Raw genomic sequence first — 16,605 nt, 5'->3', positions numbered from 1 at the left:
CAAGAGGTGGCATGGTCTCGCGCAAGCGATCCAAACGTACCTGAATCTCAGCGATGGCGCTGTGGACAGAGCAACCAACCCCTGTTTGCCAATCTTTTAATTCTGAAAAGAAAATAATTTTATTGTAAGTAAACGCAGGCAGCGTAGGACGTCAACCAACGAGATGAACAGATGACTGGCTAAAGCCGCGGGTTGAACCGGAACTGTATGTAAGTATACCTATAGGACATATGCCTCGCCAACAGTGGACGTCCTACGGCTGATATGATGATGAAAGCAAATAAATATATGTAGATTAGATACCTACATATATACCAACCTAATCTATAGACACTCACCCATGGAATGACACATGTTTTTCAAATATTCTGCTTCTTTTAGTAGATCTTCAAATTCGCGAATATGCGCAAACTTGTCCATTAAAACGACTATTAACAACAATTACTAGAAAATAATAAAAAATATCGACTTAGGTATTTTATTAAAAGAGGCCCCAAGCACTGCTATGTACTTGGTTCCTTCTGAGCTCTAGACGCAATGTGAATCAAAGTTGGGAGAAACGTTTTATAAGCTGGGTTATTAATGACATATTAGTGCCTGCTTAGGTAATTAAGTATCATTATAGAATGATAATAATGCTATTTACTTAATTGATATCGTTCCGTGGCAATGTAAAAGCAATGTTGTATGAAGAAGTAAGTACATTTTTTTTGTAATGCAATAAATTTGGAATTTTCCCTTTGTGAGCAGGTATATATCTTGCAATCAACATTTAGTTTTGCCGTTTAATACTAATTATACTTCAGTTCTATGTATTAATTAAGTCTTAATTATTTAAATAATTAGTAGGTTAGTAGGTAGGTACATTACATCTATATATACCTACCTACCTATAACTCAAGAACGGCTGGACCAATTTTTATGATTTTTGTGTTTTTGGATTTGTCTTCGTCACGAATAGGGTAAAAAGTAAGTACCTATTAAAACATTGGAAAAATTGACGAAAAAATAAAATAAAGAAAAAATATTTTGCCATACAAAATTGTTGTTGGTGTTCATTATCATAATTTAAATGTAGTGTTTTGCGGGTAGGACGTCTGCCGGGTCCACTAGTTAGTAATAAATACGTTTTTAGTTAGAATTTCATTTTTAATACAAGCTTTTTGACGACTGTACTTTTTAACCGACTTCAAAAAAGGAGGAGGTTCTATGTTCCAATGTTTGTATTTTTTTTGTATGTTCACCGATTACTCAGTCAATTGTGGACCGATTTTCAAAATTCTTTTTTTATTCGAAAGGGTACTCTTCTGAGGTGGTCCCATTGTCATTAAGTCAAGATCTAATAATGGAATCCTAGGGAAATCGAGGGCAAACCTCAAACTTTATAGGTACACCTATGGCGATTTTGGCATATTTAGCATTAAAATAAGCATTTAAGTACATTCAGAAAGTATCATTTGGTAAACTGGACCTGATGAAGAAGACCGTGATGACCAATAGAACTCGTCAAAGCTAAGTATTTAATGCTCGCTCGTCTATAAACGATCATATGATTAATATACCTAGACAAGCGACTAAGAAGGAGCTTTAAGTTAATGATTCTTTCGAACTAATCTGATGCTGAAGCCGAAAGGTAGGCAACGGAACTCTGTTATAAAACAACGTAACTAAGCCGTGTTGGGCTTAATAGAATCGTTGTGAGATGTTTTTTGGCTATGAATCACTAAAAAGTGAGAAATAAAGAAAATTTTTAACAAAAAAATAAAAAAATAACGAAAAATGGAACTGACTACAAAACCCTTGAAAATATTTTTCTAGGTACCTACTAGCTCGAAGGCGGTGACTCAGCACGACCCAGCAGGATGGATTGAAACCCAGTAGGTATGTAGGTGAGGTAGACGACTATTGTTCCATTCCTGCTGACTCGTGCTGAGGCACAGACTTCGAGCTAGTAGGTACCTAGAAAAATATATTCAAGGGTTTTGTAGTCGGTTCCATTTTTCGTTATTTTTTTGGAGTCGGTTTTACTTTTTTGTTATTGTTGACTGTACCTGTAATTGCCACCCAAACTACATTTGCATACCAAATTTCTAGACGATGCCATTAACTGTTCCGTCCTGCGGTGACGATCCTGGCGACTACCAGAATGTGATTACCAGATTATTGTATTGTCACGCAATTTACATAAGTATACCAAATTTCAAGTCAATCCAACTACTGAAGTTGGTCAAATATAACTTGCAAGATTTGATTACAGACAGACAGACAACGGGACAGGTGAAACTAAATAAAAGCTTGTAAAGAGTGGCAATGGGCAGGCTACATCACTCAAATAACAAGTAACCATTGGGGGTGAAAGATTTTCGTGTGGTGACCGACCACGTACCAGAAGACACAGACCACCACACTAACCCTATATACCACTAAGCGGAGCTACCTATATCGCGAGTTGTAAGCCACTGGTAGATGCACGCGGCAAGATATTATTCATTGTGGCGTTCTAAGGGTAAGATATTGTACACCAGTGCTTGCGGCTATGCCTCAGTGATAGACCAATTTGTTCAAAAAATATCATTTATTAAGCGTAAAATTATGCTTAATTACCTAAAACACTAAAATGGTACACAATATCGAACGATATTTTGTCAATCGTATGCTTAACACTAGTTAATATTCTAGATTAACATTAAGGCACAAATTTTAGTTACACTGAAATCTCAAGAACACTTGTCTAAAATAACTTGAGCAGCTACTACTAGAGTAGCACGTAACTATATTAAAGATGCTACATATTAACATGAGGTGATGAAAACTATAACACAGGCGGATATTCTGAATAAACAGAATTATTAGATTTTTCACCACAAATACGCATAAAACCCGAGGATAATATTATGACAACAGTACACAGGAAATTTTAAATTGTTACAGAATTTCTCGATTTTCACGTACTATTATTATCTACTACTCCATTTATTTTAACATTTGAAACTTAACGGTAAAATTTTCACACGTTTTTAAATTAAACAATGAAACTATTTAAAATTGTGTTAACTTCTGTAATAAAAACAAAATAAATACCGCTAATAAATGTACATCTAGGTATTTTTAGGTTGTGTTCGAAAACCGTAAATTCAAATCTCAAATTAAACGATACCTGTACGTGAAAATCGCGAAAATCGACTCTTGATCGTGGCCATGCAGTGCGGTCGAAGTAATTTTCAGCATTTTATTTTTTATGGTCGCGTTTGTCTCGGGTGTAATAACTAGAACAAACTTTGTTTTTTATGATATATCTATGGTGAAAACGCTAATTTAACATAAATTAGGTCAGGAGACATTTGGCACTTTCACAGCTATAGAAATTATACTATAAAAACAGCCCCAACAATGAAAGACACTCGATTCCTTCCACCAATTACAGTAAACACTGATTTAAAACAGCAATGTCTTACAAATAGTGCGATTAAAACTATACAATCAAAATCGATTACAAAAAGTTAATTCAATCATGAAATAAATCCACATAACTGGTTTAAAAATGAAACAATTTTCTAAACATTTTGTCTAATCATTAATTTAGTGTCGAACAGTAAATGCAATATGGAAAATAACTCTTGTTTAAATTTCCATTACTAATCTTGTATTTGGCTCTGGATGTACTTTAAGCAAGATTGCGCCTCTTCTGCGTCAGACGAAATTCCCTGCAACTTGTCATAAGCATCGACCAGCGTCTCTCTATCAAAAGAGCCTTTCTTCAGAGCGCTCATACAAAAATTAATCAGTGCTTTAAAACATTGCTTCCTCGCTGTATTATGGGGCTGATTGTCCCATACAGGCGTAGCCCTAACGTAACTCCAGGCGAGAAAAACATACTTAACCACGGAATCCCAATGTTGCGATTCCACCAACGTCTTCCCTTGATCGATGACGCATTTTTTAAATGCCCCCAAATGCGTAGCGACTCTTGAATACGCTGGTGAATCAGTTTTCGACGTCAAACGTGAAGTTGGCAGACTTTTGAAGATATTAGATTTCAAATAGTTCAGTCGCTCCTCCAAGGGCGCTAAATCAGGCTTTGGCATTTCCATGCGAATCTCCTTTTCTATGTCAGGATGTTTGTTTGTTATGGTCTTTATAACATTAATGAGTTGCGTTGGGCTTAAACCTTTGAGAGCCACGTCGATAGGGCCTTTAAAATCGGCCTCAAGAGTCCTTTCAATCCTTGGACGTTTGATAGGTGGCGTCTCTTTAATAGGGCTATTGGTGATTTTGAACTTTTTGGGAGTGCTGATGTGGCTGAAGTCTATTTTCTCGGGTGTGAGCGGGCTTCGCTCGTCGCTTAATATAAGGCGTTTTCTGGGCGTAGAGCGTAAAGTTACGCCTAGCTTTTGAGGGGAAAGACGGCCCGGGGCGACCTTGGGCGGCGTGCGGACGGTGGAGTGGAATGAGTTGCGTTTCAAGTCGATGTCTGGGGACCATGTCACCGGGAGACGTTTGCGACCTTAAAAATAAAAGATATTTATTTTAATGCACATGTGATACAAACATAATTGTTGTTAGCTTGACTTACTCTAAGGGTTAGTTATTATAAATTACTAGAAATTTGCCTGTCCTACACCCGAACGTTCATACATACCAAGTACCTAATTAATTCATCACATACAAGACAGGTGGAGGAAAGTAAGTAGTTTGTTACAATGCTCCCTTAAAAAAATACAGATGATTTTGAATGGCATTCCCTTACAAATTTGTAGCAAGGTTTAATGGATTGGTGTGATTGTAGCCAAGGCTAGCTTTAAGTAGGACGATTGCGCCGCGCATGAATAAGAACTTAGAAAAACAATTATCATACCTCGTTGTTGTATCAGCATTTCATCCGGTGACGCCGCGGGGCTGAGGTACCCGGGCGGCAGCGCCGGCGACCTCTCCCGCGTGTTAGGTGTCAGACGGGTATTAGTGAGGGGCTGGAGCGGGGTTGCCCGGCCTAGGGTTGTCGCTCGGGCCGGTTGCGGGTTCGCAGGCTGTGGGGTTGCGCGGCCTAGACCTAGCTGGGGGATCACAACGGCCGGGGGTTGCGGGGTCACGCGCAGGCGGTCGAGATGCAGCGGGATCTCGGCGAGGGCGGCACGGGTGCGGCGACCCCCTTCTGGGGTCTGTGCTGCCATCGGTGCTGTCGATTTTAAAAATAAGTAAAGTAATATCTTAACTTTTTATATAAGGATCAAAGTGGACCATTCCTTTTACACACTCTTATTTACCCTTTGGTTGACTTGAAACTTGGTATGGATTAGTAGTTTGGATGACAATGACAATGCAAGAACAGACAGCAAACGAAAGCTTAAATATTGATGTTGATTGAGGCATGAGCTGCAACATACAGACTAGGTATACATCTAAAGAGGGGCATGGTAATATCAGAGGGAAATTTTTATAATTTAAACTATTTCAATTTTACTTTTGTATTCTAACTGCCTTCTTATTATGATATTTTTACTTTGTAACTTGGTTGTGTTCTGTATATGTATTTATTTACATACACTCACATAATGTAGTAAACTTTTGTTTATACAAGTGTGTACTTTGTATACAAGAAAAATAATTTTCTGAGCAAACTACAAAACCAATTTTAAACCGACAGTGTTACTTAGCTTACTTTTCATGTGGTGCATGTGGGGGACGATTGGGACCCATGCAAATATTATATAAAGAAGAAGGGGGCTATTAGGGGTCTACGCTTTTCTTATATATTTATGATGGACGGAGGTTTCCTGTACTTTGTTGGTGTAGAATAAAATGTGTATACAAATTTTAATTGGACCATCAAGAAATCTTTTTATATAAAAGTATACTTCTTTTATTGTCACTGCTCCGCTCCTTAGTTCCCCTTACTGTTTCAACCTGACACAATCTTATGCAAACAAATTCCTGTTTCATGCTTGGGAGCTTAAAATGTTCAGAGTATAGAAACCTCTTTATTGGGCCATAGAAATTACAGTAAAAATTGTCAAAGGACTGTAAAAAAATATTATTAAATGGAAAATGTTGGACCATCACTACGATTAGCCTTTTTTTAGCATCATCAGATCCATAGTACCTAGTAGATAATATATAGAGGATGGATTTTAACCCAGTTATCTCTTTAAGAAAATTATTTAAACGGGTTCCATCCCAGCCTTTATACGTCCCACTGCTGGGCACAGGCCTCCTCTCAGAACAAAAGGGCTTGGGTCAAAGTTCCCACGCAGGCCCAGTGCGGATTGGGAACTTGACAAGCACCATTGAATTGCTTCGCAGGTTTGTGCAGGTTTCCTCACAATGTTTTCCTTAACCATGTTTAACAGATTACTCATTAAAAAAAAAAGCCAAAAAAAATAAAATAAAATTAGTATAAGATTCCAATTTAAAGTATACAGATAGGTATAAGAAACATTCGGAAAAAGAGCTACTAGAGATGGAGAAATGAATTTTAGCAGGAACAAATTTTATTTAGATTACACGAAAAAGAGATTCAAGAAAATTCCCATGGGACCATATTATACAATTTAGTCTTAACTCCCTAGAATTTTTGAGGCGAAGCCTCGCGGGTAAACTAATTATAAAACATAATTATTTAGACAGGTTATTTATGAGTACAATGGGGTAGACGAGCAGGCGGGTCCCTTGAAAGAAAGCAATCATCACCGTTTTAAAGAAGTTTGATCTTCAACTATATCAGGATCAAAAGAGTATGAGAAATGGAATCGCATCAAATATTAGGTAAAATTTTAATAACACTTAAAACGCACTCAAATGGTGCCAAAGTAGTAGTTTCCTCATATCATTAATCATGAATTTTCATAGTGAAAAACACTTACAATCGCGCCCTAATTAACACAAATGATAGCCCGATGTCTATATTACGTAATAAAATATATCAACCTAACTTTTGGGGTTAAATATTGTTATTTTTCATGTTCCCGCTCAAAATAAACCACTGCCATATTTCGTGACAAGAAAAGCAATTTAAAGACATAATTCAGTAGAATTAATATGAAATAGCTCATTACCGTAATTGTTGCTGTTTTTTTGACACTAAAATCTTAAACAAACACTAAAAAATAAGTAAAAAACAATGAATTCGATAAGGAAGGAAATTGGCGCAATAATTGACGCGAATGAGCGAAGTTGACTGTTGACTTTGACTTGACAGACAGAACAGACGCCATCCAATCCAACGGTCGTGCTAGTGATGTGCAAATTTACGTTACGTTTATATATAATGTAAAAACGCCTCTGCGCATTTTATCAGACATACCTCGTCAGCTCAGCACTGTGTATCTAGTAAATAATAATAATTATTTAAAAAATACTGAGCAGCTACTACGAACTTCTATTTTCGAATTTCGTAGTAGCCCTTCTGTTTTCTGAGTTAATCTATGAAAATAGGTCGAGGCCGCACTACAGCTAAACAGCCGCGGTTTTTAACTGCGTGGCTTTGTGAATCAACAAGCGGCCGCACTGGCGGTCTTAAGTAAAAAAAGTCACGCGGTTAAATAACGTGGTGGTTTAGCCGTAGTGCGGCCTCGGCCATAAACCGAACCGATGCGATGCAAATAAAAGGATTTTAAAGGATTATAAAGGATCTGGATCTGACCAAAACAGGGTTGCCAACCGTACGAGGTTCCTCGTACAAATACGAGATTTGTGGCCATCCGGACGAGGTACGAGGACACTATCAACCTCGTACAATTACCTATGTACGAGATTTTGTTCCATACGAACATTTTACACCATAATTATTTGCAAAGTTTCGTAATAATATAGACAAATTTAGTTTTGTTGTGATTTTACTTAAGTTTTCAGTCTTGAGAAAATATTTTTTGAGATACAAAATGATTTAGTAGGAAACTTGCAATAGTTTATTTTATAGAGTAAAAAGTCCTAAATCCAAAAGTTTAATATGCCTTAATTTTGTTTTTAGCACGTTTTAGATGCATAATAATAAATGTACGAGGTTTGAAAGCCAAAATACGAGATTTTTAGCTGCATAGTACGAGGATTTTTTTGCAACGGTTGGCAACCCTGGACAAAAACGTACCTATTTCTTCTATTCGTTCGTCTGTCGTTCGTTCATTTCATTCATCTTTTTTTGTCAATCAAGTTAGAAATGTCAAAATTACGCTGACTGACAGACAAAAGAAGACAGTGTGTGTACGTATTGTATCGTCGTAGAGTACAGTGTTTTTTTTTAAATTAATTTTAATCTGCTGACTTAAAATCAGCTGCACTGGAATACCTAGTTTGCGTGAATACGTTCTTAGTTACGCGTCGCAAAATTCACTGACTTAGTTTGTGATTTGTGTTCGTCATGACTTCTATATTAAATAGACCTTGATGTATACAAGTACGCAGCACATAACACTCACTTTTGTGTTAAAAACCTGTATTAGTGTATAATAGAACATTTGCACGACGAAGTTTAATCCTTAAAAATCACATTGTCAATGATTTTTTAACTGGGTCGGCGTGTTTGTGTGTACATAAACAAAGAGTTAGCCGGTGCCATCGTAAGTTCTAGACGTTCTGTCCTTGTCGCTATGGGTGGGATTTCCGTGGTCTAGAGAACATGGAGCGATTGTATCATGACTTGAATCTGGCTCTAGAGGAGAGCAACTGCGGCCGGCAGGAGAGGCGCAAGCTCGGGCTTCGACGGCGAACCCGCTCGGCGGGGAACCTGCGTGAGTTAAATATAATATATAACCCAGTAGAATGACTTTCGCATTGTTTATTTTCAACTACAATACAATACAATGACTTTATTGTATGCCATAAGGTCAGCAATACAGAAAACAGGTACACAGAAAATAATACTAGAGGTAATGGCATCATAATTTTATGTTGGCCTTGAGATTCTGCCTCGCATCCAAAATTCCATACGGGCTCAATATACTCACTTTGAAGTGTTAGGCACTTCATTTTTTTGGTAGGGGGTTGTTCAAGTATTACGTAAGCCGAATTTTAGTAATTTTTAACCCCGTCCTCCCCCTTGTCAGCGAAAGTCATTAAAACCCTACTCCTATTTTTGAAAAATGACTTAACCTCCTTATCAATTGTGTGTCTACATATAATAGGACATTTAAATAATATTTATTAAATAATAAAAAATGTCTTGATACTTTTACATTTCTTGTTAGGTTGGGATGGTTAGGTAATGCTATTATGCTGATTATTATTAGCCTAGAACAAGTGTTAGCTCACAACACAAATAAAATGTTTATTGAACAAAATATACTCAGCGGCACAAAATTTGGCCCACTCTACATACAAAATCACCTGTTATAGCATACATTTGAGGGCCAGACTTTTTGCCACTGTATATTTCATTATGCACTACAAGTTATAAAAAATGGTGTAATGATTTTTCTTGCAGATTATAGAAATTTTGGTTTACTTTAGGTCGGAATCAAAAAATTTGCCAATTTATTGACTGGTAAAGATCCCTTCAGGGATAAGTCCGCCTTTGTACTGTTCTGTTTGTTGTTGTGCTATAAAATCTTTTAGTATCATCATTATTTTATAAGCAGCTATACTGTTTGTTTACCCAAGATACTTAAATGATGTTTCATGTGTTACCTACTTTTTACATCTCATAAAATAATAGTGATGTGCCGCAACCGGTAATCACCAAAAAGTTTTGAAACATACCTATGTTATACATACAAAATGGATATGAACGGATCTGTGACATACTAACACAAGCAGGCAGCTTAGGACATTCTAAAATGGTGAAATAAGTCTTAACAAAAATGCCACAGTTTAGGAGATATTTCGACTTTTTTTAGATGTTGTGTTGATGTTTCAATACGGTATTTGACTATTTTGTGTATGTTTTATAAATTAAAACTACACAATGCCTGTTATCGAATAGAAAAACAATTTTTAAGCTACCTTTACAAATAACAAAGTTATAAAGGTTTGAAATTCAAGATTGGACAGAGAAAGACATACTGGCATGTGACGTCACACGCCAGTACCGCCATACTTGCTGCATAGAGAATAGCGTTTGAGAAAAAGACAGGTATATAGATTTTTCAATAAATCACTATAAATCCAATTTTCAACAGATTTAAATTTTCTCTTCGCTAAACACAACCTGTACCTGGCAAAATCAGGAGTTGTCAAATACAGTATTTGATTCTAAGCAAGACCTGCCTAAAAGCTCAATGCTTATGGAAAGTAGAATATTGAATGCCTTAATTTTATTTTTGTTTTCATAAAATATTATGTTTTATCGATAATTTGCAATTATGTCGAAAACCAAAATCATAGAGCAGCAGTATTCATACTATGCTGGTCATATTATTTTACATTGACATTTCATACTGTCACTGTAGCTTGGTTAAATAAACAGAGTATACATTAATTGCTTACATTAATTCAAACAATTACAGCGGCAGCGGTCGCAGTCAGTCTTGTTGAAGATGGCAGCTCCAGCAGCCCTCCTCAAGCCCCTCTCATCACTCAACCCCTCTCCGATTCTGACGACCCAGCACTCAACCCACACAAAGCCGGGCTCAAGTCCAGGCACTACTGTCAGATTGGTAACTTTGAGTCAGATTCGTTTAATGAAAACTTCTCACCAACAAGACCCTCTAATGCGAGGAGAAAACGGAAATATAAGAAGATGCCTGTCGAGTATGCAGAGGGGAATAGGTCGCCGCCCGTTGAGATATTAACTATTACTACTGAGGTAAATCAAATAAAACTGTCTACATACATTTATCAAAATTTACAGATTATTTACTAAGTACCTTTTTTTGAAGTTTCAGCGTTCGAAAATATCTGATATTTATTATAAATATCAAAATATCGGATATTTATGATATATATCCGATATATATCAAAAGTGTGATATATATCCATTTTGTATGAAAGCCATATTATTATTTGTTAAATAAATTAAGTAACATTGTTTCTGTACTTTGTCAATTACTTTCTTTGTAAAAAACAATAGAATAAACAACAAAAACTTACTCTTTCGTAACGCAATTTTTCTGTCACGACTGACGCCATTAACGCATACAGTAACAAAGGCCAAAAACTAGCCAAAAATTACTTAATAATATCAAATTTTTAAACCAATTTTTGTATTGATATACTTATATCATAAAAAATCATTTGATATATATCATGATATATATCCTCAAACCCTGGAAATTTATACAAATTTATTGATCCAGACAGAAAGTCAAGTGTTTCATTATGACTTTATACTGTGTTTTTTTAATTACAGGTAAATGCATCTCCATCTTCATTAATGCTAGAGACACATGGCTTGGCGCCACTTATAAATTTACACAGACACAAGTCTTTTCTCAAACATGAAAGGTATGCCACAGAACTTCATTCATACTCCTACTTATTAATCTATTCGTTTGTGTTAACTGTATCTTTTTTTTTTTAGAAACACCTTCTGTGGCAAAAGGAAATGGTCACATAGAGACAAAGGAGATGTCTGTGAAATGAGAGAAAGATCGTTCAGTGGTGGATGTTCCTCAAAATCAGCTTTCTTCTCTAAAGGAGATTTTAAGTTAAAAAAGCACGAAACTGACAAAAAGAGGAGGGATTCCGTCCTGCAGCCTGGCAAAATTGTTCTCAAATCTCAAAACATGGAAGGCGCCAAGCCTTCAAACTTTACAAACACCCCATCTTTACCCGGGAGTTCAAGCTTTAATTTTGTTTACAAAAATTCGTCTAAAAACGGCACTCCCGTGCTATGTAAATTGACGGGGTATAAGATTACCACAGACTTGCCTCCCTTCTTCAATCCGACCACTAGTTCTGGGAAACTTTTCGACCAAAAGATGTATAAGAAATCGAAAATGTTGAACAAAAGTCATCCCCCTAATTCGTTGAGGAACCCGCTCGTTTTCGACGACTCTAACAGTGGAATGGACTGTGCTGGAAACGAATCTAGCTCACTGAGCAGCAGCGATTCTGATGGCTTAGTGACCAATGACAGCGATAGGGAAGGTGATGACGAGCTCACAGATTGGCCAGGCATTGAAGAGCTGAAAGTATTCAACAAAAGCCTAACCTTCAAATCGTCTAAATCAGTCAACAACAATTCACCCAAGTCAGTCAGTAACATGCCTCCACCGAAACGCTTAAGAAAAGAGAAGAGTTTAGTTAAAAGCGGCTGGGCCAGTTGTAAGAACAGATTCAAGAAGAAAAGGGCGAAAGTTGACTCAGGCAACGACGACGATGCCATGATGTCTGACTCCAAAACCGTCGTAGATTTGGAAGACGGCGTCATGTTGAAAGAGAATAGAGACATACTGCAGCCGCATTCCTCTTTTTCTACTTTCAGTGATATTAAAAACGCTGGGGTTTCTGGGCAGTGCGCGAATGAGTTTTTTCAGTCGTTTCTTGCGTTCCAAGAGAAGACGGGCGACCAGGATGGGTTCGTACAGGCGCCACGAACGAATTTTTCGCTACAAAAAACTTCGTCGAGTGACCTGAATGTTAGTGAGAAAAGTCCGCAAAGTGACCATTATTACAGCGAACATTCCATGGGAATAGCCACTGTGACAGAAGTAAGGGAAATACGGGCGGGTTGCCGCAGAATACGGGAAGAGAGACCGGGTTTTCTTATCCTTAGTGCGGCGAATGAGCAGCTGTCCAAGTTTCTACAGGATTCCTGCCAAAGCGAGCTTAAGCTGCCAAGTTTCCACGATCCTGAAGAGAAGGAGAAGCTGGAGTCGCTAGCGAAGCTTTATTCCTTGGAGCTGCAGGTCGAAATGGGGAGGCCTGTCTTAAGAAAAACTAGGTAAGTCTCAATACAATACAAATATTCTTACAGGACTCCGTCCCCATAGAATTCGTTTATTGCTATCCCGCAGGACTATGCAATTTTCAAAACTATTATATGTAAATACATATGATGGTGATGATGATGTGATCCTGTTATCCCTCACTAGGGACATAGGGCTCGTAGAAGAGTTTTTGTTTTCTTCTTTTGAGTTTCAGTAATATTTTTATTATTTCGAGTATACAGGTTATTAGCCCATAGTACCCTAGACGGCTAGTAGGGCTGCTACTTCAAAGCGCACCGCCACGCTTGATTTGTTCTCAGAGTTCCTCCTCCTATCGAGCATCCAGGGAGCACTTCCTTTCCCAAGGCCGCCGCACGCCTCTTCCAGCTTCAGCCAGTGTGTGGTTATTCCGCCATGATCGGTTTTCATGCTTTTTAGAAGTGATTTAAACTCCAAGGCCGATGACGATTACCGTGACTAGGTTTAATGGTTATCTCGCCATTTGCTCGGTCGCCAGAGCCTCGTCTGTTTTCTAGCAGGGAGCACCACGACACGGTATACGCCATGCCGCCGCCATCCGGCGCGTGCAGGTGAGGTTGACAATAGGGCCGGAAAGGTTCTGACCTCTTATCTGTATAACGAATTTCGTCTAAATCGGTTCAGCGGGTGTAGCGTGAAAAGGGTACAGACCGACAAGAGTTACTTTCAAATTAAAAATATATATTCTTTGTTGAGCACCACAAATCGGTACAGTAAGACTTAATGAGTAAGTTAACACAGTTACAGTTAGGCGGTCTTATCGCTTAAAAGCGAACTTTTTCAGGTATAGAAACTAATACAAACATAGTATGTATTATATGACTGACTAATCGACGTACAGCCCAAACTGAGACTAGGAGCTTGAAATTTTGCACATGGCTTCCTTTTATCATTTAAGCAAGCACTAAGAACGAATTTTTGGAAATTTAAACCCAAAGGGATTAAGTTTCGGATGTACAGTCATCGAAACATGAACTCTAGTTACCTTAATACGTAATAGAGTGCATCTGCCACATTTTTGGCCACCTTGGTCGCTCCGAAATATCTGATGGCAACTGTACCTACTCCCTGTACTTACTGTAGATCTATTTTTGTTTTTTTTCTTCGCGGATTAAGTTACTTAATGAACCTACTTTTTTTCATCATCATCAGTCATTACAAAGGAAAGGTATGACTGTTCCCTGACGTAAGATTGTTTTTAGTGTATTCATAACATTTCATAATATTGGCGTGCTATCGCAAATATCTATCATGTTTTGACCCCAAATAGTATAGATAAAGTCTGTAAATGCAACTATTTGCGATAATATGACTTTAAGTACGGACGAACTAATTTCAAATATAACACTGAGAATATTAATGCAAAAAAATAAATTTATTACCTACTATACCTTGACAAGTTCGTATGTGATACTCCATGCTCGGTAGAACTCTGTCGCAGGGGGTCTCTGCTGCCTTTATCCTTTATTAAGATTTAAGATGATATTTAAACATCCGAGCCCCGAGAACAAACATTCGTATTATTCATACAAATATCTGTCCGGCTGGTTTTTTTTTGATTGCGACAAAATGCGGACTGTAACAGGGTTCTGAGTACCACATACGAACTTGTCTAGGTATAGTTACTACACTATTGAATTCGATAAGAAATTTAGTAAAAATACCTACATATCTTTCAGCAACACGATGCAAGCAGTTCGAGTTGAGCATTCCTGCTACAACTTCCCTTCGGACCACAAGCGTCGCTGCTACGGTGAGGACCAAGACTCGAGCCTTAGTGATCCCTCAGTCAACTCCAACGACGAAGACCAAGGCTTAGGCCAGGAGCCGGAACCTTTCTCTCATTCGCTAGTCGACAGAAATCTGCTGCATCCGGGGGAATTAGACTAAGAAGTTGTGGAGAATTTTGATATAAAAAGCGTCTGTCATAGGCAAAGAGCTTTTGGTACAGATGACGTAAAATTGAAATTGTTTTGTAACATCGACCATGCCTGTATATGTCCCACTGCGGGGCGCAGGCCTCCTCTCGGAATGAGAGGGCTTGCGCCGTAATCACACGAGCCCGGTACGGATTTTAGGAACTTCACACACGCAATTGAATTGCGTGACTAACTTATTCATAAAAGTGTCATATCGTAGGTCTGTTCACTCGCGAAGGCATTTTATAAATGTAGGTACATTGAAAACGTTTCTCCTCTTGATTCCCATGTTTTTTACCATAATAATGTCGTACTTAAAACCTAAACGAAAGTCAACAGTTTTATTATTTTAACATAATTAAAATTATTTATCCAATTGCAATATTTTGTGCTTTATATAGTACAGTCGGCAGTTATCCTTAGTGTCAATTTGTCCTTTATAAAGTACGCGAGGACTCACGAGAATACACTTCTATGTGTCCATAAAAGCTTGAGGTCCCGAGTTCGATACCTGGTCGGGGCCGATATTTGTATGAAAAATACGTATGTTTGTTCTCGAGTCTTGGGTGTTTAATATGTATTTAAGTATGTTTATCCGTTGCCTAGTACCCATAACACAAGCTTTGCTCAGCACTTTGGGACTAGGTCAATTGGTGTCAAGTGTCCCGTGATATTTATTTAAAATGATCGCTTTGTTAGTCGCTGTCGGTACCTTCAGTCTTGCACACTAAGACATCTTGTACGAGCTTCAATAGTACTATTGCACACATTATTATACTGTAGAGGCACACATTTTTGTGAGTGAATAGATCTGAACTTGCTATAGCAAAAATATGTTGTATGTCCTAAATGTTGAGGTAACAAATAAAGACAAACAAATGTTATTGTCGACTTAACAGATTTTTATGAATAATAAAGAAAATTTTATTGATATATAGCGATAAAAAGTTATTACAGATATAGTGAATAATGTTTTGTCATCGTATTTTATCAGAAAAGTTCGTATTTGTCCTGCTTTCTCAATTACCTTCAGTAACTTAGTTGAAATAGCTAGATAAATTCGAACTTTTCCGACAAAATACGATGGAAAAACATTATTCAATAGATCTGTACAATTTATTAGCGGTTGAGATATAAGTCGTGAATTCCAAACTATGCTGATTTGGCCTAGTGGCCTTATACTACGAAGTTCTACTTCGTATAGTGTCGTTCCGTTCATGCTAATAGTATTTAACAGGAGAATGAGAGAGACGGCACGATACGAACTTCGAATTTAATAGCCCCCTATTTTATGGAATATACTTAAAAATTACAAGTTTATTTTATTAGGAATACTGATCTCACTGAGAAGTAATTAAATTGGTGAGGATATAAATTTGAAGTGAAACTTTTTAATTCCCTGTCAGAGGAAAGGCAAAGGTGTTTTGTGCAGTGCACATACATTTAGTGAGTTTAGTTTTAAGGGACCAAGGTTATTTATTTCGAATATATTTAATTACTTTGCAAGATTGTTGTGATGTTTCTAACTTTCTGTAAATGTACGGAGAGCCTTGGATTTGTATTATTGCTTCAATGTTCAGTGAAGTAACATACCTAATGGAACACTAAGATTCTATTAAAGTTAACGGACGTCTCTTAGTAGGGTGGTTTATATCATTTTAATGTTTGACGACCGGATAGCTAAGTGGTTAGAGACTACGAAGCTTGAGGTTCCGGGTTCGATCCCGGGGCAGATATTTGTATTTGTTCTCGGGTCTTGGACGTTTCAAAGTCAAAGTATCTTGGTATAACTTATGAATGTCACGTTTATTACGTATTTAAGTATTTATTTATATATAAGTATGTTTATC

At 37.4% G+C, this 16,605-nt stretch overlaps 2 protein-coding genes across 2 annotated transcripts; one reads left to right on the top strand and one right to left on the bottom strand.

Moving 5' to 3' along the window:
* Positions 1–2,556: 2,556 nt before the first annotated feature.
* On the bottom strand, positions 2,557–7,203 carry LOC141429559 (uncharacterized). The gene is made up of 3 exons (XM_074089916.1): positions 7,050–7,203; positions 4,856–5,173; positions 2,557–4,504 (listed from the first exon to the last, which is right to left on the bottom strand). Exons 2-3 carry the CDS (start codon positions 5,166–5,168, stop codon positions 3,636–3,638), a joined length of 1,182 nt encoding a protein of 393 aa, XP_073946017.1. The 5' UTR covers positions 5,169–5,173; positions 7,050–7,203; the 3' UTR covers positions 2,557–3,635.
* Positions 7,204–8,161: 958 nt separating this feature from the next.
* LOC141429558 (uncharacterized) lies at positions 8,162–16,532 on the top strand. The gene is made up of 5 exons (XM_074089915.1): positions 8,162–8,720; positions 10,434–10,732; positions 11,276–11,370; positions 11,447–12,811; positions 14,516–16,532. Exons 1-5 carry the CDS (start codon positions 8,609–8,611, stop codon positions 14,724–14,726), a joined length of 2,082 nt encoding a protein of 693 aa, XP_073946016.1. The 5' UTR covers positions 8,162–8,608; the 3' UTR covers positions 14,727–16,532.
* The last annotated feature ends 73 nt before the right edge of the window (positions 16,533–16,605 follow it).

This window comes from Choristoneura fumiferana, chromosome 7 (assembly GCF_025370935.1).
Source record: "Choristoneura fumiferana chromosome 7, NRCan_CFum_1, whole genome shotgun sequence".
In the NCBI taxonomy this organism is placed as follows: Eukaryota; Metazoa; Arthropoda; class Insecta; order Lepidoptera; family Tortricidae; genus Choristoneura; species Choristoneura fumiferana.
The sequence above is the reverse complement of the archived record's forward strand: the minus strand, read 5'-3'. Positions and strand labels throughout refer to the sequence as shown.

Excerpts from the sequence above, each read along its gene's own strand:
- LOC141429559 (XM_074089916.1), bottom strand. The coding sequence starts at position 5,168 with ATGGCAGCACAGACCCCAGAAGGGGGTCGCCGCACCCGTGCCGCCCTC. Across the intron at positions 4,505-4,855 it reads AATGCTGATACAACAACGAG|GTCGCAAACGTCTCCCGGTG; the intron begins GTATGATAATTG and ends TTTATTTTTAAG.
- LOC141429558 (XM_074089915.1), top strand. The coding sequence starts at position 8,609 with ATGGAGCGATTGTATCATGACTTGAATCTGGCTCTAGAGGAGAGCAAC. Across the intron at positions 8,721-10,433 it reads CCGCTCGGCGGGGAACCTGC|CGGCAGCGGTCGCAGTCAGT; the intron begins GTGAGTTAAATA and ends AAACAATTACAG. Across the intron at positions 11,371-11,446 it reads TCTTTTCTCAAACATGAAAG|AAACACCTTCTGTGGCAAAA; the intron begins GTATGCCACAGA and ends TTTTTTTTTTAG.